General features: G+C 48.4%; 1 protein-coding gene across 1 annotated transcript in view; it reads left to right on the top strand.

The window, feature by feature from the left end:
• The first annotated feature begins 404 nt into the window (after positions 1 to 404).
• The window catches only part of mboat2a (membrane bound O-acyltransferase domain containing 2a), a 33,873-nt gene continuing 8,031 nt past the window's right edge, over positions 405 to 26,246 (top strand). The window contains exons 1-6 of the mRNA XM_030357416.1: positions 405 to 970; positions 15,889 to 16,034; positions 18,127 to 18,204; positions 21,784 to 21,879; positions 22,359 to 22,414; positions 24,343 to 24,397. Coding sequence (XP_030213276.1) covers positions 887 to 970; positions 15,889 to 16,034; positions 18,127 to 18,204; positions 21,784 to 21,879; positions 22,359 to 22,414; positions 24,343 to 24,397 — 515 coding nt within the window. The 5' untranslated portion in view covers positions 405 to 886. The remainder of the gene's footprint in view (positions 971 to 15,888; positions 16,035 to 18,126; positions 18,205 to 21,783; positions 21,880 to 22,358; positions 22,415 to 24,342; positions 24,398 to 26,246) is intronic.

Genomic DNA, 26,246 nt, shown 5'->3' on the forward strand with positions numbered 1-26,246 from the left:
AGGGCGCTCACGCACTAAAGACCAAGCGCTGGTCTTTAATATACAGTATATCACATATAAAAACAAAATAACAATTTATAGAATAAAAACGTTATTTTCTATAAAAATATGTAAACATTATGCAATATATTACAGATCCGCGCCTGCCTAGGACAATACATGCAAAAAACCTCCTGGAGAGAAAACATAGATAACGTGTCCAAACAACATCATAAGAACCGGTTACGTTTTGTGCAAAAGTAAGTCTCATAAACAGGATAAATCCGGTATATTTAGCTGATTTAGGATTTTAAAGTACTTCAACCCTCCTCCACCATGGAGCATCACCAACACCAAATCCCATAATGCATCCTGGTTAACAGGCCCTACGTGTCTCAAACGCATTCTTTTGGTGACACTTCGCTAAATGGTACGAAGAGCTCCCGTCCATCAGCTGTAATTGGCTTTTGAAAACCGCAAATCAAAACCCACCATGGACACAATTGGTTGCGGGATTTCACTTTCTCCTCTCTGATTGGACGAAAACACCAAGGCCGGACCTGTTGTTTTCCCGCCCACACGGTTCTCTGGCGCACGAACCAAGCAGAGCTCACACAGCCAGAACACCAGTCCGTCTGAAACCAGTCAGTCAGAGACCAGTCCGGGAGACCAGTCCGCCTGAGACAAGTCCGTCTGAGACCATTCCGGGAGGAGAGACCCTGCGACCAATCCGGGAGGAGTGCCGTTGAAACCAATCCGCCTGTGACCAGTCCGGGAGGAGAGCTGCTGAGACCTGTCCGGGAGGAAACCAGTCCGTCTGAAACCAGTCCGTCCGAGAGCAGTCCGTCCGAGACCAGTCCGGGAGGAGAGAGACCAGTCCAGGGACATCCAGGGGGACCGGGCAGCCATGGCGACGCAGACCCTCTCATCCTGCACCGGGTCCACGATGCTGCAGCCCATCAGCGACATCATCAACCTCCCGCTGGACCAGGTAAGCCTCCAGCTCAGGACCAGGGTGGCTCCTCTCGGCCCGGGAGGAGGTCTGGGGTCAGACCCTTTGGAGGTCCATCTTTAGTGTTTTGATGGTTTCCGATCGGGTGGACGTGAAGATGCGCAGAACAGAAATGACCGCTGGTGAGACGAAGCGAGCAGCGAGCTGCAACCGTCATCTTGCTTTCCTTTTCGGGTTCTCCTGAACTGAAGTGCGCATCGCTTCATCGGTTCGGCCTCTTCTGGGTCGTGTTATGGCCATCCCTTAATAACCTTCATGTCCACAAGACACCTTAAGCGGGGACGAGACCGTAGAATCCCGTTTGCTTCCCAGCCGCACTACCCACGTTAGATAACTTGTAGAGAGCAGGGTTCTGCTGGAAGTTTACCGCCTCTGAACGAATAACAAACTGTAGGCCTAATCACGGATGATGACTCATTTTGATCTTTTTTGCGGACGATGTTATCCATTTATCGAAGATTTGATCAAAGCAACGTATAGGCTATACCAGTGTGTATGTGTGTTTGTGAGAGTGTGTGTGTGTGCGCACGTACGGAGAGTTAATGATGAACCGGGGGAGGCGAAAGGGCTGTCTGTCTGCACATCCCCGTGTTGGATGAATACAGAAGGAACCGCAACTTCTCATCCCGAGTAGTGACGTAGCCGTGCTGAATTGTGTAACAACAAGGTGTGGTTCAGCGGACGTTTCTTTATACACGTTGATTTCCCGAAACGGGATTTGTTGTACAGCGTATGACGGGTTATAGCACGCGTTTAAGGCGGATGCTTCTCTCGCTCACTCTCACACACAGACACGTACACACGCACAAAAAAGTAGGCAGTCAACAGTTTTTTTCCTGACTAACCATCATCACCATAACATTCATCGAAAGTCGTTCCTCTTTTGCCAAATAGTGACCACAGTTTCTATTGGTCGTAATGACCAATATAAACTTGGTCTATTGGTCTAAAATTCTCAAAACAAAAATATTTTCTTCAAGTATAATTATTTACAATTTCAAACACAAATTATATTAACTAAAAAAATATGCTGGTGTGCAGAAACACACCAGCAGTCCCTAATTACGGGTTTAAGACCAAAACCGTCTCGAATGAGGAACACTGAAAGCAATGTATGTAAGCACTATGTTATATGGTGATGTCATCAACCCAACTGGCTGCTGAGTTTCACCCGTTTCAGGGAAACTGAAGGGTGAGTTCTGACTCACCCTTACACCTTTCCCCCTGGAATGAAGCACACACACACACGCACACACACACACACACACACACACACACACACACACACACACACACACACACACACACACACACACACACACACACACACACACACACACACACACACACACACACACACACACACACACACACACACTTTTTACATGCAGTGGCTGGCAGTTGTTATTTCAAACTCTCTGTTGAGATAACAACTGAGACCATGAATGAGATCTGGTCTTTTTGCCTCGCCCTTAATCACGTGGTCTGTGGTTCACCTGTCCCCTTGTCACCTGTCAGCTGTACTCCCCCTCCCCCCCTCCCCTGCAGTGAGGGACTGTGTGTGTGTATGTGTGTGTGTGTGCGCACAAAGTCTTGTGTGAGCTTCCTTGTGTGATGTGTATGTTCTTCAGATGTGGTGATGAATGAACGTTGGTTCCAGTGAAGTCTTTAACTCCTAAACGTGTATGGGACCGTTAACACCGTTCTCCTGCCCAGCCTCAAGTGTTCCTGACTGGGACACTTGATTGATTGCATGACACCAAAGTCAAAGTCAAAGTCAAAGTGTGTTTATTGTTGCATGTACCAAATTGCTTCAGCACAGCAAGATTCTCAAAACCATGTTGTTTGACTAGTATGTTCTCCTCTCTGGGCCGGATGTCTCCTACAGCCTCCAGCGTTTGGCTTCCTCATTCATCCCTCCTCACCCTCTACCCCTCTCACCTTCTCACACTCTCACCCTCTAACCCTTCCACCCTCTTGATAACCTTTGTGACAAATGTATTCTTCAATGCAAATGGATTGAGCATTGAATTTGATTGAGATATCCAATTTATTTATAACATTGTTATAATGAACTCCATCGTGTTAGGCCTCATTCTTCAACCTTCATACTTGATCTCCTCTGTGTAATGTTGACAACGTGGGTGTTGTCACACATATGCAGGTGTTCATCACGCTGGCCTGCTGTGTTGGAGGGGGTGGGGGTCGAAATCTGAGCTCAAACTGTCTTCCCTTTCCGCCTCTCTATATGTCTCTCTCTATGGCTCTATAGCTCTCTCTATGTCTCTTTCTTTATTTATGCCTCTCTGTATGTCTACCTGTCTCTCTGTCTCTATCTTTGTCTCTCCAGCGCTCTGTATGACTCTTTATGTCTCTTTGTATGTCCCCCTGTCTCTCTCTCTCTTTGTATGTCTCTCTGTTTGTCTCTCTAGCTCTTTTTATGCCTCTCTCTATGTCTCTATAGCTCTCTACATGTCTCTTTCTTTATTTATGTCTCTCTGTATGTCTCCCGGTCTCTGTCTCTGTTTGTCTCTCTAGCTCTCTCTTTCTCCTTATGTCTCTCTGTCTCTGTTTCTCTTTGTGTTTCTCTATGTGTCTTTCTATCGCTCTCGATGTCTCTGTGTCTCTCTTTATGGCTCTCTGTGTGTCGCTCTGTCCTTCTCTCAGTCTCTCTCTATGTCTCTGTGTCTCTATATCTCTCTCTGTCTCTCTGTGTCTCTCTATCCCCAAGGGAAGCTGGGACGCCATTCATTCTTCGGGCACATTCCTGTCATTGTGCCTCCTCCTGTCCTGCTGTACAATAGACGTCCAGTCTCCTCTCGTCTCCTCTCATCTCCTCTCATCTCCTCTCGTCTCCTCTCATCTCCTCTCATCTCCTCTCGTCTCCTCTCGTCTCCTCTCGTCTCCTCAGCAGAGCCACTGTTTTCAGAAAGCGCTGCTTCAGGGTTTGCTCTCTGCGGGCACACTGGTCTCTGCTGGGGAGACTGGCACTCAGAACCCTTGAGGTAAACACTGATGGTGTTTGCATGAAGTAAGTGGCAGGATCATCCAGTGTTTTTTTGTAACGATGTCCACCTGCCCTTCTGATTTGTTTTTAGCAAGCAGAGGCCGCGGTGATGTGCCCTGCCATTAGAGTGCTTCAAGAAAAGGCAAAGCTGAGTGTTTTGTTCAACCAATGTTTTCCCGCTGGCTGTGAAAACAACCGTTGTGTTATTGCACGATATCCAAGTGTGACGATGGGGAGGGCCCCGCTAATTGAAAAGGAAAGAGTCGTTTGTTGAAACCAAATAGTCTTCGTGTTGGCTCGAACCAAAACCAATGAGGATTTTTATTTCGACCAGATGCCCTTTCTTACCCACTTTCTAACGTGTATGACAATGTCCTCAAGAAGTAGTGGCTGTAATCCCGGCTTGTGTAAGCTGAGCTTTTGTTCAGAGCTTCAAAGAATGGTGTTCTGGGGACATTAGGCACATGCACGCGCACGCACACACATGCACACGCACTTTAGATTGCTGCGTCGCATCCTGTGGTCACAAAATATGCAGGGTCCGGCTCACTCCAACAATCACTCCACTGTGTGTGTGACATATTGGATCCCAATTTTCCTCCACGTCTTTCATGGTGACAACAACCAAGCTCTTGTTTTATCCCCACCCCCCTCCCAGCCCTATTGTCCTGCAGTGATGCTGAACCCTCAGTACGCTGTCAGGAGGGGGCGAGGGCGCCCACTCTCTTCTGCTTCCAGTGAAATGTCCCCCAGCACATCCACCCAGAGCGCTCGCTAACACGGACCAGAAGTGTGAAAGCTCCGGCCCAGCGTTTTCTATGCACACGTTTCATTTCGTGATAAGGTGGTTCCCATTGTGGGCCACTGGGCCACGGTTAGGGGACATGAGGATGTCTTCGAAGGCCTCTTTCCCCATGTCTTCAACGCCCTATGAGCGCTATTACTGTTACTTAATGTTATGTTAATGAAAGCTTTCATCAAAAGCGACTTGCTGTGAAATCGGAAACTTGATGCTCAATCTCAGGATTACGGAGTTGAAAACCCTGAAATCGTTCCACTGCCCCCGTGAGAGGAACGATTGGGCCATGTGTTGCTGTGCTGTGGTTGGAATGACTTCCACAACTTGTGATGGTGATTCCACATTTGGTTGATGGGGACGCTGCTGCTGTCATGTCCATGTTGGCGGCTTTTGATTTGCGTCAGGCGTCTTTGTTGGTTCCCTGTTCGAGTCCCTGGAGCTTGGGCCCCGGGGTCTCTGATTCTGGGGCCCTGGGGCTTCTGGTTTTGGGCCTCTCGGCTCTGCGTGGAGCCCTCCTTCCCTCCGTGCCCGGTTTAATTGGCTGCTCTCTGGGGAGTCTTCTTCCATGCAATTGATTCCTCTTCCTGCTGCCTCTCCTCTAATGAAGTGTCGCAGGCTGTCGCCCGCACCTCAGCGCGAAGGCAACACGAGGCGTGTGTGATTTCTCCCGGGAAGTCGCTGGGTGACTCACGGACCGCTCAATGCTATCTGTGTCTATGTCTGTGTCTATGTCTGTGCGTGTGCGTGTGCGTGTGCGTGTGCGTGTGCGTGTGTGTGTGTGTGTGTGTGTGTGCACCAGCGTAAAATGAATTGAGCAAGAGTAAATAATGATGTAGCTCAAAGGTTGTCCCGGTCTTTGTTTGCTCGAAGCCAATGGTTATTTGATCTCTATTCACCGGTCAATGTGAACGTGGCTAGAGTGTTGACCTAAACAAGGCTTCTACTGTAATAAGGAACTTGTTCACTTTATTTCCCCTGGATACATAATGTTACACTGTTAGAAAGAAGATGGTGGATATTCACATTAAAATTTATCTCAAATTTCAGACATCAGACTTTAGATCTTAATCGGATTTGTGAGATTCCCTGAAACTCTTTATAATAAGCACTTAAAAATGCTCCCTAATCCTGCCATCTTTCTATGGGAGCATTTGGTGTATAGCTTGTAAAAATTAACGCTTTCAGTTTTTTAGCATTATCAATTCACAAAACAATCCATTGTTGAAGATCATACATTATACTTTCCATGAAGTTCAAGCAGGTGTTGAACAGCTTTGAAACAGGTTTGAAACAGGTTTGAGGCTACGACCGGGCGAGGACCTGCTACCTAGGGGGAACTCCATCTGTAATTCAACTCAGTGATCATGGGGATGCATTCAATATGCATGTAGGACACACGGGATGTTTATAAAGTGGGTGTTTGCACAGTTATGGTGCCTCACATGACGACGCCCAGGTCTTGATCGCTCTGTGAACCCCTTTTAGTGTGAGAATACGAATGAATGAGTATTAAGCTGATGTATTTTACAGCTTAATACGGTTTTAGGAGTAGAACATAGATTGACACATGAATATATCATATTAAAAGCAAATCTGTATCAAAAGGAAAACACCACTCAGAAAAACATATTACCCCCACTACAGCTTAGTAGCGTCAAAACATCACTCAGAGTATTTTGGATTACCATTAAGCATAACCTGCCCCTCATAAGGTCATTCTGCAAATATATTGCCCTAAGAATTCATTGCTTTAATGTCAGTGCTGAATCATGAAGGGCTTTCTTATCACTAACCAAGGCGTCTCATAACTAGTGTGTGCTTCCGGGAGCGAGCTCCGCCCGGACGCCAAGCGAGGCACAACTGAGATGCTTCTCAGTCAAATTGGGTTGATTTGGAGATTGAGAGGGAATCCTCTTTATCGTTTTAAAGACGAGTGTTTCAGGAACTCTGTATCTCATGAAGAAACTGAGCCGAATCACATTTAGACTGAGAGGCAAGCCTTTTATTAGGATTTTAGTTTTGAATTTGAGGATTCACTTTTAGGCAATATTAATAGTTCTTTATATTTGTTTATGTATTTGAGCGTCACCTCACCTCCTTTCCAAAATAACAGTTGTCACCCTGTTCAATAAATCCATTTATGTGCTTTGCCTGAAACTGAACCAGTGAATGTATAGACACTTCAAACCTTCTCATCTCTTTTCAAAATACAAAAAAAAGATTTCATAATACATATTAAAAGCTTGATAAACACAAAGTGCACTGTGCCCCCCGCCCCCCCCCCCCCCCCCCCCCCCTGCTTGCTCTGTCCCAGCAGGAGGTCTGCAGAGCGGTCGGCCTTAAAGCACAACCCCCTCTGGGAGCATGGCCGTTGCCGTTGGATACATATCTCTAGCATGGGGGACAATCAAAACAAATGCAGAACGTTTCCCCTCAGCCCACAAATGTCAGTGAGTGGACGGGGTTATGTAACCCCGGCCGGCCTTCTCCCTGCCTGCTAGAACCAGGGGGGGGGGGGGGCACAAGGCTCGCTGCATGCTCCTTTAAGGTCCTCAAACCCCGCTCTCCCCCCCCCCCCTTACCTCACTCAGTTCCATGATGCCTCTGACCTTCAATAAAGGTGTGTGTGTGTGTGTGTGTGTGTGTGTGTGTGTGTGTGTGTCATTCTGACAGTAACAGGAGTGTTTGTTTTGGATTGCTTTGCATTGGCTGCTGCTTTTAGCTATAAGGACTGAATAATAAATTAGAGGAAACATTTGATGCTATAAGCGGAGATCCTTTCAAAATCATTTGACAGAAGTTGACAGTGTCGGCTGTGAAGTGTTGGCTGTGAATAAAACCATGCATACTTAAAACAAGTGTATTTAAGCCATGCATCCTTAAACCATGTATACTTAAACCATGTCAACTTAAACCATGCATACTTAAACCATGCATACTTAAACCATGCATACTTGAACCATGTATACTTGAACCATGTAAACTTAAAGCATGCATACTAAAAACATGTATACTTAAACCAGGCATACTTAAACCAAGCTTAAACCATGTACTTAAACATAGGGGAGATACAGCAGTGTACGGGCACCTCATTCTTTTAAGTTGTACAGCAGCCCTTTTGCCCTGCACCTCACCGGGCGGTGGGCTACTTAAACCTTGCACACTTAAACCATGCATACTTAAACCATATTTACTTAAACCATGCTTACTTAAACCATGCATAGTTTGACACAGCCTTCCTCAAGCTGGCTGGCCCTCACCGGATTGGTTGACTGAGCTGAATAATATCAGATGGGACGTATATGCTGATGTGAATTGGAAAGGCCTAATTTTTCATGTTGAGGTTTTTTTCTGGCAAGTTTTCTTTTGGCAAAGCTGATCTGCTGTTAGAATTTAATTTCTGAATTGCCTTTGGTTGGCTCAGATCAAACTTAATTGGTTTCTTCTGAGGAACTATTCAGAAAATGGGCGATTCATCCTGGTCATGGTAAAATCAATAAGGCATCCATCCAACTCTGTGATTGCTAGCTCATGTCCTCCATTATGCATCTATTCGACAAATGAACAAAACTGAAAAACGGTTTATTAGTTAATCATTTACATGTCAAACCCACCTTCTGGAGCTGAACAAAACGCTTCCCTTTTGGGGTGTTCTGGATATAGTGTAATGGTGCTCCAGGGTAATGTGATGCATGTTTGGACCCATGCAGGGCCCATGCTGGGTGAGACAAGGTTCTCCAACGACTCTGTGGAACAGGGTGAGGCAAACATTCTGCCTGCCAAGAATGTGGGGAGAATAATCTCTGGCTGTGTCTCCTCTCTGTCTCTCTCTGCTGTCTGCATAGCAGCTCTGAGAGAGCGAGAATCCCTGCTAGCAGCAGCACCATGGAAATGTCCATCAATATTCAATTTGACGTACCGTACTTTCTTTGGAAGACGGGTAATCACAGTGTGTGTGTGTGTGTGTGTGTGTGTGTGTGTGTGTGTGTGTGTGTGTGTGTTTGGTAGTATAAGGGTTATCACACACTGTCTTTTGTCTCTCCAAGCACTGGCGAACTGACCACGACTGGACCAGCAAGTTATGATTAAGGAAGGGATTTCGGGGGTTGGTTGGGTCACGTGTGTGTGTGTGTGTGTGTGTGTGTGTGTGTGTGTGTGTGTGTGTGTGTGTGTGTGTGTGTGTGTGTGTGTGTGTGTGTGTGTGTGTGTGTGTTTGTGTCGTTTGGTTGACTTGACTTGGTTTGAAACAACTTAGTATAATATGTAAACAAGGCACTTAATCTCACCCCTCTGCCACTTGTGACCGGACCAAACAGCCGTCGCTATGGCAACACATAGTTGAACCAGCGCCGCCCTCCTGGCCTGAGGCCAGCGGCTGCTGAGATGCGTGAGGGTCTGTACCGGACCACCCTGACGGTGTGGCGAGGATCTCTCTCACCGAGGGACTCGTTGAACCTCGAGCCCGTCTGCTCTTCTGTCAGAGGTGAAGAGGTGTTGTAGGTTAGAAGGTTCTCTTTAGCGGGGGACAGGGGGACGGGGGGTGGAGGAGGTGAACCCGGGTCTGTCCCGGCGGGGTCGCCAGCCTTCTGGGCCTCGGTGACTGGGGGGCTATTTATAGCTGGTCTGCCTCGGGGCCTGGCGGGGATCTGAGATGCGGCGGAGAGAGAGAGGATGGAGGAGAACCACAAGGCCGTTTCAATTTGAACACTTGACGTGTGTGTGTGTGTCTGCTTGTGTTTTTGTCATTTTGTGAAACCTAATTTTATACAGTGGAGGCATGGGGCTCTTTCGATGTTCATGTGTCAACGGGGGGTCAAAAGGTCATCCCAAAACAAGCAACAAATTGTAAATGTGTAAAGAAGTGACACCTCGGATTTTGTCCCTTTAGCTTTTCTGTCTCTAAGTCTCTTATCATTAAGATCATCGCTGTACATTATATGACCAGGCCGGAACACCATACTCTTTATTTAACAGATAAAATGTATAAATGGACTGTATATAATCTAATATATCGTCGGGAGCAGTTAGGCTCAGTGACACCTCGCCCCTCAGCTAGGAGGAGCCGGGGAACGAACCAGTAAACTTCTGGTTACCGGCCAGGGCCAACCCTATCTATCTCCTGAGCCACATTTGCACCCCCTGATCATTAAGATCAATGCTGTACTTTGTGTTCCTAGGCTGAAGCCAAAGAGCACAGAGCGACAACATACTCTCTATTTAACTGATCTAGCAAATGATTAAACTTCCTTGCAGAATTACATTCTCTATATTCAATTACAATTAGGACATTTAGCAGACGCTTTTATCCAAAGTGATTTACATCAGTTAATACACACATTGACACACCGACGGCAGAGTCAAACATGCAAGGCGACAGCCAGCTCGTCAGGAGCAGTTAGGGTTAAGTGTCTTGCTCAGGGACACATCATCAGCTAGGAGGAGCTGGGGATTTAACTAGCAACCTTTCGATAACACCTCCTGAGCTAAGCCAACCCTGAATTCATCCTCCATTTGTATCCCTCCCGCTCTCTCTCTCTCACTCCCTTCTCCCCCCCTCTGGTTCCTCTCTAAACCCTGTGAGCTCAACCTCCGTGCTTGGGGACAAACGTCTCCCAACATGCTGACTCCTGTCAGGAGTGTTTAGATCTGCACAAGACAGGACCGAGAGTCGTACCGGTGTGCTTGCAGGCTGTTCCCATGCTCACAGCCAACATTTTCCCCAATATTATTAGAGTTATCCATACTATCATCGATGTCATGCGGCAAAACATTCGGAATATTTCAGATATTCACGGGTGAATATTTTTGTGTTCAGATCTTGTGAAAGAAGAAGAGACTGAGCGTTACTTTATTATTGTGAAACGCTTATTATTGATCCTCCTCTTTGTCTTTCTTTTTCATTTGCGTGTGTGTGTTTGTTTGTTTGTGTGAGAGTGTGTTTGTGTGTGTGTATGTGTGTGTTAGTGTGTGCACATAACCACGCGCACGCTGCAGTTAAATTTATCTCGAAGCGATGCGGAACAGAGCAGCTGACAGAAACAACGCTCGCTGCTGGCACAGCCATGAGGATGTGGTGGAGATAGAAAACGAAACTGGGTTTCATTCCTTCCCCTCAGACTTATCTCTGATCCATCGCTGCACTTTCACCTCCACTTCACCTTCATCAACATGTGGGCTGTCTGAGCGCTCTGATGCTGCTCCAGGAACCAGTTAGCCCAGATATCAGTCCCTATGCACACGATGCATATGGACTCTGGAAATGGTCAATATTGTTACATCAAAAGGTGCAGAAGGTCTGTGTTTTACTGCTCTATGTTTAGTATGTGTCCCACTTGCACATATGTAAAGTGAGAGTTGCACCGTCTACAGAGGATAGGTTTGTCAGGATCAACACACACACACACACACACACTAGGGCTGTCAAAATTGCTCAAAAATGACATTCGAATGTTCGTTTGGAAAAAAATCACGAATTCGAACTATTCGAATATCTGGTTGCCTATTTTACGCAGTTGCCGTCAATATGTCAATAATGCGACAAAACCATGGTTCAAATTAGCGGGATATATATATATCCTATAAACAGCCCAGTAACGTGGAGGCCTAATCATGAAAAGCCACAACTTTGTATCGCTTGCATTTCACCACCACACCTGCAAGCGCGCAAACTATAGTAATCTGAAGAAGACGCCCGCTCCTGAATGTTACAAAGTATGCTAGTGGTAACGTTCCTTGCTTTGCTTACCAAGTTACCATTTATCGAGAAGGCCTATTAAAATCGATAAAGAAAAATATGCATGTCGCCTACGTCTTCCACCATGCCAGCGAAAGGGCCAGCACTACGCACCGTTCGGATTCATGAAAAAAAAGCTGTCTCGGACTTTGCCGAGAACATTGCGTTATAGCAGCTTTCACCAGCCAGACTACTAGCTCCCTGAGCTCTACTTCGGATGCTTATTGAATGGCATAGCCGAGCTGGAATACCTATATCCAAGTACGGAAACCCCGAGGGGATAAAATACATTCGCTCTTCACAATACTAGTCTGTTACACTTGTACCGCGGGAGTGTTTTTTCACATTCGAATATTATGAGGGACATCGCGAACAGACAGAGGCTCATTCACAAAGCAGATAGAGGCGCTTGTACCGCGGGAGTGTTTTTTCACATTCGAATATTAATTTTCACGTTCGAATTCGCGTTTTTGGATACATTTCGAACGAATATTCGAACTTCGAATATTCGTTGACAGCCCTAACACACACAAACACACACACACACACACACACACACACACACACACACACACACACACACACACACACACACACACACACACACACACACACACACACACACACACACACACACACACACGCACCCTTGCTTCCTCCACCTCTACAGGGATCCATAAATGAGGAGGAAGGAAGAAAAGCTAATCTCTGACTTCCACTGCAACCACTGGATAATGACCTCCTCCAAGCTTCTCCTCACTGGCCTGTCTGTCTGCCCTCCCTGCCTGTCTGTCTGTCCTACCTGTCTGTTTGTTGGTCTTGCTTCTTAAAGCCGGTGCCATCACTGGCTGGCACAAGGCCTCTAGCTTAGCCGCCCTGCAGGGTATGTTAACCTCCCCTGCTTACAGTTTTATATGATGTGTGTCTGTGTATATATAGATCGATCGCAGTTTTTCTGATGAATTCATTTTTTCCAATTTCTAGCTTTCAAACAATTTTCATGTTCTGTTTTGGTCTCCATACTTTATATCAGATCATGTTTATAAGAAATAAAAGGAGACCATCTCTCTTTGGTCTTTGGCTCTTTGGTGTCTTTCATACCATTTTCTCGAGTGCCAGTACGTTGTAGAGAGACTCCTCTCCATCCCCTTGTGCAGACGGGCTGCATGGTGAGGTGGAGTTTCTCACCCCTTCTGAAGCAATTGATGTGCTTCATAATGGTTCTTTCAGCTCATCTTACACAGTACACAGCGAGGGAAGGCAGCCTTTAGTGTATGTATGTATGTATATGTGTGTATGTGTGTGTGTGTGTGTGTGTGTGTGTGTGTGTGTGTGTGTGTGTGTGTGTGTGTGTGTGTGTGTGTTTTCATAATGGCGAGAGCTTCTCTCTATATACAAAATAATGTGCAATTGTGCATTCATAATGGTTATGGCGGTGTGAGAGTTTCCTCCGTGTGGTTTTCCTGTGGTGTTCGTCGCTTATCTTTCCTCTCATCTGTACCTAAAGTGAGCGGCTGTGGCAGCACACATACGCACACACAATCTCTCTCTCCAGATATATTCTACTTGACCTCTTGTCCCTCAAACAATGCAGCGTCTAGTGGACATGCCCTTGAAGCAGGGCTTCTGAAAGTCCTTCCTTCAGGAAGCCCTGCCACCCACATAATAGGACACAAGCCACCTCACCGCAGGGCAGGCGCTAAGCTTACCAGTGATTCAATCGGATAAAAAAAATGCTAGTTAGCATTTTCAACAGCTCGGGGCTACACACATGAAAGGATGTTTAATGAAAGGGTTATTATGTATGAAAATGAAATAGTTTAGATAGACAAATAATATCTATGTACTTAACATTTTTTTACTTTGAGTATGAAAGACCCGGCAGTTTTCTTTTATACCCTCACTGGCAGGGTGCTGCCCAGGCATGCCTGCCTCTCAGCCATTACTGTCGAATGATGCCCAGATTCCCCTTTGAGGAACCTCACACCCGCCAGAAGGATGCTAAGTGAACAGCGAGCCAGGACGATTTGGTATGAGGATAGTTACAGCAGAAATGCGATCTGAAAGGAATGCTGTATCCCCTTTAACTGTAGAGACGACTCATGTCAGAACATGCTAATCGATAACGTAGTGTTTAGCGATCTGCATTCAGCTGGGTGTGGATCAGTTCCCAAGCTCGTCCTGAGTTAGCAAACTACTGCTTGTGGCTTCTGCCCCCATGCCTTGCTAAGCATGCCATCAAATAATCATGGGAAGCATTTGAATGCCCAGCAATGCCACTTTAACGTGTAGGTTGGATTATGACGTGAAGTTGGCGCTCCTTTTAATTTAAAGGTGCAGAATGTAGGATTAACTGGCCTCTAGTGGTGACCAACTGCATACCCCCCCCCTCGCTTCCTTTCATGTGACGAAGGAGAAGCTACGGTGACCTGTAAGGTGGCAGTAGCTTCTCCAAATTGATCGTTTTCTTAGTTATTTAGCTGTCAAGTAGGATAGACATTATGATGTTAAAAATGTGACCACAAAAACACAACAATTCCTATTTTCACGGGATAATGCACTTATTAAAACATGAATTTGAATACTATATTTCAGGAGACGCACTACAACAATATGAATCACCTAACATTGAGAACGATGATAGCAATGGAAAGAAACCGTAGCAACAGTAGAATCAGTGTGAAGCCGAGTCATGAATGTGCTGCTGGCCCATGAGCAGAAAGTATCTCCTGCACGTGACTCCGGCTCCGTCCTCTCCATGTGACCCGCCGTCACCCTTGTGGAAAATACTTCCTGTTTCATGTTTCCCCCACAATGTTTACAAAGCAGACTGTGCACGATGCTGATGTGTGTGTGCACGGTGCTGATGTGTGTGTGTGCACGGTGCTGATGTGTGTGTGTGCACGGTGCTGATGTGTGTGTGCACGATGCTGATGTGTGTGTGCACGGTGCTGATGTGTGTGTGCACTGTGCCAATGTGTGTGTGTGTGTGCATGGTGCTGATGTGTGTGTGCACGGTGCTGATGTGTGTGTGCACGATGCTGATGTGTGTGTGCACTGTGCCGATGTGTGTGTGTGTATGTGTGTGTGTGGTGCATGTTGCACAGTGCACGGTACACGGTGCATGGAGCTGGTGTGCACAGCGCTGACGTGCAGGGTGCTGATGTACGTGTGCACCGTGCTGATGTGCACGTGCTGATGTGCACCGTGCTGATGTGCAAGTGCTGATGTGCACGTGCTGATGTGCACGTGCTGATGTGCACGGTGCTAATGTGCACGGTGCTAATGTGCCCGCTGCTGATGTGCACGGCCCTGATGTGCACGGCCCTGATGTGCACGGTGCTGACGTGCACAGTGCTGATGTGTGTGTGCATAGAGGTTACTGGTTCCAGTTGGGTTCTGGTGCGTCACATGTCCTCATACGGCGATATAACGACACCGCATAACAAGCGATAGCAAGAAGTGCACCGTGTGCACCAGCCAGAGTTCTTCGGGTCGTTAACGTTCGCACAAACACTGTTTTCACTACACTGAGGGGGTGCAGCGCCTTATCATATGCATATTTTTAAATAAAACCAATAGCATTTGGGGTGCCCGACTTGTAATGAAAGCTGAAAAAAGAGAATCTATGTCACTGGCTGATGCAGTGGAGCCAGTTACCCAGTGTGGTGCTGCCCCACCACTGGTTCATGAGGGGAAGCAGCGTGGAAACCCTTTTGGCTCACTACGGTTGCGATGAGCATAATGTGGATAATGTGTTTCCAAAGATACTGGCCACACATAACCACTTCCTTCGCCGGGGCACCGTCACCCCCGCGGCACGGCTGGGTGATGACGCGTGAGTCCTGTTCACTCCCACGTGTCCCCGCCCTAGAAAGAGGCGGAGTGAATTCCTTCCGTCTCACTGCGTGGGGTTGTTTTTTACTGATGTTGTAAGGCTGTCATTATCAAGATAGCAGCCCCACACTTATCCATTAGTCAGAGCTAATCTCATTCCCTGCGATAGTTTATCGCAAAATAATAATAATTAAGGGAGAGTCTTTTTATTCAGGGACACTCCCTCAGATTGGCCTTGCAGTTGCCAATAGGTGGGCTCTCCCTCTCATTCACCTTCTCTCTATCGCTCACCCTTGACCTACTTTCTCCTGATATGAATCAGCTCTATTTTGACCCGCCCCACATCCTGCATTGTGTCGCCTACTCGCCTATCAGCTCCTGATAGGCCGATACGTCTGCCAGTAATCCTCCTCCCCTCCCTCTGTACCTACTGCAGGTGGACTTGTTGCTGAGCCAGAGGTTCACCCTCTGATAGGCCCATCCCGTCCTCCAGTAACACTCCTCCCCCTTCTGTGCTGCAGGTGAACTTCGTGGTGAGCCAGCTGTTCGCCCTGCTGACGGCCGTGTGGTTCCGTCTCTACCTCCACCCCAGCAAGACCAGCCCCTTCATCCGCCATGTGGTGGCCACCTTGCTGGGCTTCTACCTGGCCCTCTTCTGCTTCGGCTGGTGAGTCCACCCCAGCTGCGCGACGTAGCCCTGGTTATAGTGAACTAATGGTTGACCTTTTACACGTTTACCCCCGTTGGATCCATGAATGTGGATTGGCGCTGTGCCCTCGTCCTGTCTCACACACAGTTAGTCAGGAGAAACGCACGCACGCACGCACGCAGACACACAGACACACAGACAAACAGACAGACACACAGACAGTCACCTGTAGTCAGGAGAACCCAGAATTTGAATTTGAATGGGCTGATGTTTTGCATATCAGCCCATGATGTATTTGACTTGTTTATTTGGGACACGTCAAACTGCTCCTGCACTTCCACATCCGATAAACTACCGCCCAGCGGAGCAGAAGTGGTCGCTCCAGCAGATCTACAAACATGATGGTGTATATGTGTGTTGTCACTGTCCCGTGGTGGTCATGTGATGGTTTCAGCATGAAGAACCATTAGGAGGGAGGTCATGTCCTGTTCATTCAAAACACTCTTCTGGTTCACTGATGCACACCTGTGTACTGGGACACAGGTGTGCTGTGTACTCTGCCAGGCTCCTCCTCTTCCCCTCACCTCCTCCCCCCCCGTGTTCACCTCACCCCTAATCACTTCATCATCATCCTGTGATAACCCTTCCAAAGTACTTGTGATAACGGGAAGGTAATTGATATCCAGTTGAAGAGGCATTGCCCTGTAATGGTACAAGCTACCGTACACTGATAAAGGGCCTCTCAAAGTGTTTGTGCGTGATATCATCTCCTGCCCACAGATCGATGGGAATGCTTTATTAGGTCAGAGAGGATTTGCCGCTGTCTGTAACTTGAGTCGCCGGATCACTTATCCCCACTTCGTCTGTTGTCCTATCATCCTGTTATTTGCTACGCTGACTGGGATGAGACCAGCTGATCACACTCTCTCTCTCTCGCTCTGACTCCAGGGGCCTGAAGGGGCCCTTAGCCAGGTGTTTATGTTGACATCCCATGTGAACACAGATCACACCAATCCCCCCCAGAGAGAACCATCACTGTTCTCCTCATCTCCCATCAGCAGCCTGACACAAACTGGGCTTGTTTCAAGGAAATCCTTTTCAAACGTTCAAAATAAAAGTTTTGAGGTTATGCTATGGGATGAGTCATACATCTACTCTCTTCATTGGTCCACTCGTCTCTCTCATTCTATGAACCTTATTACAATCTCTTCCATTCGCTCTACTGTTCATGTCTGAACTAGCCGGCCTTCATTCCCCTCATTCCTGCTCTTCATCATGACAACCCCTCTGCCCTTCGCCGCTCTATCCCTACAGCCCAGCCCGCCCTGCCCCACAGTCTGCACCCTGAACCTGGATCCAGCTAACACACTGCGGCCCCTTCCCTTCCCTCAGCTCAGCTCAGCTCAGCTCCCCTCCCCTCCCCTCCCCTCCCCTCCCTTCCCCTCCCCTCCCCTCCCCTCCCCTCCCCTCCCCTCCCCTCCCTTCCCTTCCCCTCCCCTCCCCTCCCCTCCCCTCCCCTCTGTCTGAATATTGGTATAAGACCACACCACACAGCCTAGGCCCAAGTATGTAGAGAGAGCGAGAGAGCGGGGGAAGAGACAAACATGGAGAGAGAGGGAGAGAAAGAGACAAACACGCAGAGAGAGCGAGAGGGAGAGAGAGAGAGAGAGAGGCCTAGAGAGCAGAGTTGGAAGGCTTGCACGGGCCCAGGTGACCGCATGCCTCCTAGATGCGGTGTAACTGACTAAAGAGACGAAGCACACACAGGGCTGCTGGATCTGTGCTCTGACTGGCAGGACCTTTGCTAGGCTGCTCATAGGATACCACAGTTATGACCTCATGTAGCTGAGGGTCTCTCAGCCAATAAAGCGACAGAATTCTCACTGACTGAACCACTTATTTTATTGCTATTTAGACACCAAGCAAATGCTTTTATTCAAAGTGACTTACAGCGATGTTGGCGATTAGTTGTGTTGCTCAAGGGTGTCTAAATGTGGGCGGTCAAACCCGGAACCTTTCGGATGGCGGTCACCCTTGTACACGCCCTGACCACCAGACAACCAATCATGTGGCTGTGATTCAAATATCTCTTCGTCTTCTTCCCTCCCAGGTACGCCCTCCACTTCCTGGTGCAGACCGGTCTGTCCTACAGCATCATGGTCTTCGCCAGCCTGGAACACATGCACAAGTAAGAGGGCCTGGGATACATGTAAGAGGGCATGTAAATGCCATGCAAAGTAGTTAGTGCCTGCGGCTCTCAGACTAAACCGTCACAAGTAGGTAAATACCCAGTAGTCGTGTAGCAGAGGTTTAGCATTAGAAGAGATGATCACGCTATACTTTTAATGGCAGAACCAGGGAGGCGTTCTGTGAGGCATAGAAGAATCGTGTCCTTAATGTGTCTGATGTTTATTTATTTCCACCAATCATTGTTAAGAGTCGTTAGCTCGGGACGCTCCAAAGGCCCAAAATAGAGCGAGGGAGAGAGGTGATTTATAGGTCACATGACCGCTGTGGAACGAGGGGCCGAGCCGGGGGTTCCTGCTTTACATCCAGCGCACGCAGCCAACAGCACCCAGGGCATGCAGCCCCCCCCCCCCCCCCCCACCGCTGAGGGCTCAGCACCGGCCGGAGATGCGGTGCAGCCAGGCCGTCTCCGCGGCGACCAAGAGAGCCGCGGGGCCGTCTTCCTGTCCTTGAACCAACACAACGAGTGTTGTGGCGGTCTGAGGACAGGCTGAGTCACGGAGCCAACGATTCGCTGCCGAAGTCCCCCCCCCCCCCCCAGACATCTATCTGTGACCACGGCTAGACCGCCCTCACGCACACACGAGCAGCAACGACCTGTGCATGCACATGCGTATACAAACACACACCCACATGCACACCCAACCACACAGGCTGTATTCGTTAGATGAGCAGGTGTAAACATGGAAAGCTGCCCTCAGGGCAAAACGCTCCAAAGTAGCGCCATCAATTATTCATTATTCTGAAGCAATTCTACTGGGCTCAGAAATAAAGTAAACATTCAAAGTGTTCAGCGACCCACGTCATACACAGCCAGCTAGCATGTTTCTGACCTCTGTGTGGCCTTGTAGAGCATTAGCACAATGCCAACCCCCACAGTCTATTCAGGGATCCAAGGCTTCACGCTGATTAAAGAGTAGAGTCGTTAGGAGGAGCGTCCCTAAAGGACCGCCATTACCTGATGTAGAGGGCTTGACCCCCCCTAACAACGTCAGGGTCATTCAGAGGTCAGGGAAGGGGTCATGTGGACCTGGAAAGCTTGGCCTTACAACCAAGTCAGGGTCAGAGGTCAGGGCTGGGGTCGCAGTGACCTCGACAGCTTAACACTGAAAATGGTCCTGTGTACCTTGTGGGCGGTGTACCTTGTGGGTGGTGTACCTTGTGGGCAATGTAACTTGTAGGCAGTGTAACTTGTGGGCGGTGTACCTTGTGAGCTATCCTTTGGGCAGTGTAACTTGTATGCGTTGGAACTTGTAACTTGTAAGGAGTGTAACTTGTGGGTGGTGTACCTTGTAGTGATGCAACTTGTAAGGAGTGTAACTTGTGGGCGGTGTACCTTGTAGTGATGCAACTTGTAAGGAGTGTAACTTGTGGGCGCTGTACCTTGTGAGCTGTGTTTTTGGGCGGTAAAACCTTGTAGTCGTTGTATGTGCTGCTCAATAAGGGCTCAACATGTTTCAGTGTGTCTTTACTGTTACCTGTACTCTACATCATGGAGAACCCAGGCTATGTACATATCAATCCTAATGGCGTTGAAGCAACTTGCTTGTTGTAATTCAGTACCATAGAACGTGCGCACACCCCTGTACACACACACACACACACACACACACACACACACACACACACACACACACACACACACACACACACACACACACACACACACACACACACACACACACACACACACACGTGCGAGAGAGAGACGCACGCACACACACACACTAGTCCAGGTGTGTGTGCTTTACCTTTACCTTTCCACAGTACCAGGGTGGTGAGTGATTTGCTGAGTGTTTTGTTTATGCTGAACGGTATGGGCCGGTGGGGCTGGAGGTAAACGTGAGGTCTTTGTTCCGCGGCCCGGGTCAGGTTTCGTGTCTTTCATACGGGGAGCTTCAATCCTCCCTCTTTCTCACTCGTTCTCACACTTTTATCCCGTTGTCCTTGTTCCTCTGCCGTGCCTCCCTGTGGCTGAGAGTGGGCGGGGTGGGCCCTTGTGGTTGGGGGAAAGGCCCCTATGGGTGGGGGGGGGGGGTGCCCGTGGGAGGAAACATGGACAGGGAACAGGCTATTCTAGAAAGGTTGGCGTTAGTATGACTAGTAGTATGATATTTGCTGTCTACACAAACCAATATTTACCTCTATCTTGCCTCCTGTCTGCAAAAAACTCTCCCACAGCCTGACCTCTGACCTAATTTAGCGGCAGGCTCCATGTGAGGCCACATGCCTGCTTGAATTGAAGATGACAGTTACGACCCAAGTACGTACATACATACGTATGTACGTGTACAGGCAGACTTCAGCAGGCGGTAGCTTCAAATGCAATAATAATACTACAGGAAGATCACACACAAACACAGACAGACAGACAGACAGACAGACACCCCTGAGTATATAAAAGCAAGCAGGAGCCTCATGGACGTTGGGCATGAGGAGACTGAGCAGCCCACTCCCCTTACAGCCCACATTCAGCTCACAGCTCACAGCGTTGAGCCAACAGGGCGCTGGAGCAGAATTCCACGGCTGTCGAAGTGGCGTGCAGCTGTTACCAGATGTTCCCTACTCGCTCGGAGCTCGGCGAGAGCGGCCTCTGGCGTCTGAAAACTCTTGGTTTTTTCGTTAAGGAGCACACAACATTTTAGGCTATTACAGAAATTCTTATTTTTTGTTGTCATGAGAGAGTAGCAGGGGCTTGACATTCAGATGTACACACAGATATACACACACACAAACACACACTCAATTCAGCAAATTGACGCTGGTCTGACTGGACTATTCTGTGGGTTCTATAAAACCATTGAAAGTCAAACCCATGCGTTGAGAATAAAATGCATCCATTCATTCATTCTCTCTCCAGTCCCGGAGACAGCCCAGCTATCTGCTGTGCTTCGGCCCCCACAAGCCCCTCCGGTGGCTGCCTTCCCCTCGGAGGGATGCTAGCAGTGAGTGCTAGCATCAGGACCCAACGGTCCGATCTCCCCTCTGTCTCCCCATCGTCTCCCCACCGTCTCCCCGCCGTCTCCCCATCCTCTCCCAATCCTCTCCCCCTCAGTCTCCCTCTCTACTCCCCCATCCTCTCCCTCTCGTCTCCTGACAGAGACACTCTGGCGTCCTTTGGCCCTCCTTCTGGTCTGGCAGACGACCGGCCCCCTTCCCGCCTCTCGCTCCTCAGGGGCCGCCAGCACCGGCCAGCTGCCGACACCAGGGGCCCTTTTGTTCGACAGCAGAAGAGGCCCCGGCCTGTTCTCTGAGAGATGAGGGGGCCGGGGGGGAGGAATGAGGAGACGCACAACAACGACATGGCAGACATTCTCTCAGACGAACTCGGCTCCGGGTTCAGGACTTTGCTCACTGTCGCATCGTGTCGCTCCGTTGCCCGCTCACAACAGCCCCTACGTTCAGACGATCACACCCTAACCAACATACTCACGTGTCCAGGCTTTATGCCGCAGATAACGGATGGCCTCTTGAGGGGGCCGTACTCATCCCCCCGCTCCGTTCTCTTCCCTCTCCCCAGGTACTGCTTCGTGACGGCACTGGGCTACCTCAGCTTCTGTCAGATAACGCGGGTCTACGTCTTCGACTACGGCATGTACTCTGCAGACTTCACGGGGTGAGCAGGTCCTGCCGGTCTTGTGTTCTTGTAGCTCTACGGAGTACTGGGATACTATTTAAGCTGAGTAAACACATCACACAGTCTAAAGGCACATTCATACTGACCAGTTTTCTCCTGGCAGACTGAGTAAGATGGAGCCCCCATCCCGGGGGTTAGGGGTGCATGGCCAGCCGTTGCCCAGCAACCAGATGCAGCACCAAACTCCTTCTGAGCCAAATTAGAACTATGTGGAGCGAGACCCCAGGTCCTTCCACCGCAGAATAGATTGGATCATAGAAAACACAACTATCGTACTGTAAAGGTCCGGCCATTCTGTTTCCTCCTAGTCATCACTTGAGTGAGGATCTGGGTTTAGGATACTAGTATATATCAGGAGCTGGATCAGACTTCAGAGAACCGTTTATGATGTTCATTTGATGGTTGGGGTGTTCATCAGTTATAATAATTAATTGACATGCTCTGTGTTTCTGTCCTAGGCCCATGATGGTCATCACTCAGAAGATCACCAGCCTTGCGTTTGAAATCCACGATGGTGAGCCTCCCGCACGCGTCTTAAGTCCCCCAAGTGACTGGCACTCATGTGGTTTTACGTTTGACCTACTAACCTGCTGCTGTGGTTAGTACGCAAGTTGTTTCAGTTAAGAAGACGACAGAAAGGTTGAGACGAAGACCTGGCCTAAAACATCCCTGCCCCCTACTCTAACTACCCCTAGTTTAACTACCCCTAATGTACCGTAGTGTATCTACCCCTAGAGTAACTACTCCTAATTTACTGTAGTGTATCTACCACTAGTGTAACTACCCCTAGTGTACTGTAGTGTATCTACCCCTAGAGTAACTACCCCTAGTGTACTGCAGTGTAACTACCCCTAATGTACCGTAGTGTATCTACCCCTAGAGTAACTATTCCTAATGTACTGTAGTGTATCTACCCCTAGTGTATCTACCCCTAGTGTAACTACCCCTAGTGTAACTACCCCTAATGCACCGTAGTGTATGTACCCCTACTGTAACTACCCCTAGTCAGTCTAACTACCGTAGTGTATCTACCCTAGTGTAACTACCCCTAATGTACCGTAGTGTATCTACCCTAGTGTAACTACCCCTAATGTACCGTAGTGTATCTACCCTAGTGTAACTACCCCCAATGTACCGTAGTGTATCTACCCTAGTGTAACTACCCCTAATGTACCGTAGTGTATCTACCCTAGTGTAACTACCCCTTGTGTACTGTAGTGTATCTACCCTAGTGTAACTACCCCTAATGTACCGTAGTGTATCTACCCCTAGTGTAATTAGGGTAGGGCAGTTGCCAGCCCTATGTTGCCCCTATAGGTCTGCTTGTTTAAACTCTTGTTGACCATGTCTCTGCAAAGACACCAACAACGTCCACTTTGGTGACTACTTTGAGAAGGGCTACTAGTGTTGTGACGAGGATCTGCCCAATCGAATGACATGGACACGTGATACAGTCGTGTCCCATCGTTCCCATTACTTTATTTTATCCTGCCACTCCTCTTAAAGGGGCAGCGCTCCCCGAGAGGGGAGGGGGGAGGCTGCTGGGACACGCCCTCATTCTCCGAATCACAATCACCCATTGATTGATGCCCAACAATACACCGTCTGATGTGTATGTACTTAATGTATGCACTATCACATAACAGAAGGATTAGTGAGACATAAACAGGAACACGCACAAATACACACACACACACACACACGTATACACACACACGTACACACACACACACACACACACACACACACACACACACACACACACACACACACACACACACACACACACACACACACACACACACACTTGATAGTGACCAATGAGGCCGGCTCCTGGGCCAGAAGGAGATTTAGCCACTTGCTCTAAATCACATTCTCTGCTCAGAAAGAATAAGCAGCGAGCAATGTGCTCCTGGAGCCAAGCGCCCATTCATACAGAGACCTGACGCTCAGTAATGACCATTTACCCCTAAGCCAACTATTCACTTCTACAATACGCTGCATAAGGAGTTTGAAATTAAATTGTGCATGCAATTATTATGCTAAAAGGTGTGAGTCTCTCTGACATTGGTTTCACTGATGAGTGTCTACTGCTTACGTAGTAATAAATGGTGAATATACCAGCCCTGAGTTGTAGCACATATACTGGAACATAGCTGTAGCCATCACTGAGTCACCGGAGTAGGGTGTGAATACGGCGTGTTAAAGCTTTAGAGCTTTTCAAGTCTTCTCCAAACTAAGAGGCTTTTCTCACACGAGTTTGAGTGTGTATGTTTGAGGGAGTCGTTGATGTTCAGATGAGCTGATCATTGTCGTCCTAATACTCAGGCCCTATGCAAACAGAGACACCTTTAGAGTAGGACACTCGCAGGAACCCCTGATGTTTTATTACTTAGCACTCTGTCTCTCTCTGCCTGTCTTTCTGCCTGTCTCTCTGTCTAGGTCTGGCCAAGCGAGAGGACCAACTCAAGCCCAGTCAGAAATACCTAGCTGTCAGGTATGTGACTCAGGTATGTGTTTTTAACTACACCAGCAGACTGTTGTAGCTCTAAAACAAAATGTATCGAAATCTGCCCCCTGTCTCCTACCCATAATGCAACAGACCGGCCGTGGGGGGCGGGGGTTGTGTGATTGTTGTGTGGTTCTGGGGGTCTCAAGACACACGTTTCTGCTGCCCACCATAGAGTCCGGAGGGCAATGGTTTATTTTATCCGGCTCGGGCCCGGGTGTGGCCCCGGTGTAGTCCTGGTTCCGGCTGCAGTTCAAGCCTCAGTCCGGGATCCGGTTTGACCTCGGTTTGGGACCCGTTTTGCCATCGGTGCAGGCAGCGCTCGCGTAGTGTACGGGGGGCCCTGAGACCTAACTCGGCGATAACGTTGGCAACCGCCAATGGGAAGAAACCAAAGGCCGCTCCTCGTAAAAATATACAAAAAGTTAAATACACATTAAGGATTAGAGACTGAAGGAGAGACGGTTGTAGTCCAGCTGTGTTTGCTCCGTTACCATGGCAGCGGTGCATGTCAACGGCTGCTCTCACTAATGAAGGCGGAAAGCCAAAAGCCGAATGGTTGTCAGGTGATGAGCATGGCTGACCATCACCTGACAACCGCTGGGAGTGTCCGCTTATTACCCCGGCCTTAGCACATAGCCGTGGGGCACTAGGACCCTGGGCGCGATCCGCTGGAAAGGGTCACAGCAGTTAGAGAAAGAGAAGCCATCCCCACGAGAGTCCTGGCCCTGCGTGAGAGTTCAGTAGCACAGTGCGGCAGGAAATGAGGGAGGCTGCTGGTCTCCAGGGTCCCAGGGTCCGGCAGGCGTGATGAGCTCCAGAGTGTACGCCACAGCCTCAGTAAAGGCACTCAGGCTAACTAGCTTAACACTGCTACCTCATCAACACGATAAAGGGGAATACAACCGCATATAACTGATCAGGGCATGTTGCAAGAAATTAGGATTGTCAAAATGCTTCCCTTTGGACTTGCAAATGATTCCACATGGTACGTTTTATTAATACAAGCCCTTTGAGACTGTACCTGTGATTAAGGGCAATACAAATGCATTTAATTGAATGGAATTACATGTTATGATGATAAACAATAGATTTTCCTCTGTGTGGTGGTCCGTGTGTTGCCATGGTATCAGTGTGTGTGTCATGTATCAGCGGCTTGGCACGCGAGGGGATATTACCCCAAGGGGGTAATATCCCAAGGGGGTAATATCCCCCGTCTACACGGAGCCGTCTCTTTGGTTCACTTGAGAAGGCAGGGCTGCGCACGGAGAGTAGACCTCTTAAGAATGTTTTTATTTATTTATGATTAAAGAGACTTGCATGCAAGAATGAGTAGATACATCTGAGTGTAGTTTACATCTCAGTGTAGTGTAAAACTGCGATTAACTATTTACAAGTGCAAAAAAACAACAACATATTCTTTATTTTGCTGACCACTTGTTTTTTATCCCGACAAAAGCCTCTTAAGGAAAGCTCCCTCTGCGTCTTTCTCGTAGTTCGCACCATCTTTCCCCGTCTTCGTTTAATGCGACTGCATCACCTTCTCTCCCATATTTCACTGTCTCTCCAGTTAGAACTACTCACGTTAATATTGCTGCGTTGTCTCTGTCTGGACAACGCATCAACACCTCTACTCAAGTCCCGCCCCTGGAACCGCGGAGCCGTCTAATTGCATTTGCATACAAAATATATTGCCAATGTGTGAAGGATCCGGGAGGGTAAATTGGGGTGCGAGCTCAAGCCGGCAATTTACCTCGAGCAGTATAAACGAGCGGCAACGCCATGCCGGGAAAGGCGTGCATAAGACGGGCATATTTGGCAGTGTAAAAACTGTGTC

Source organism: Gadus morhua, chromosome 5, assembly GCF_902167405.1.
Source record: "Gadus morhua chromosome 5, gadMor3.0, whole genome shotgun sequence".
In the NCBI taxonomy this organism is placed as follows: domain Eukaryota; kingdom Metazoa; phylum Chordata; class Actinopteri; order Gadiformes; family Gadidae; genus Gadus; species Gadus morhua.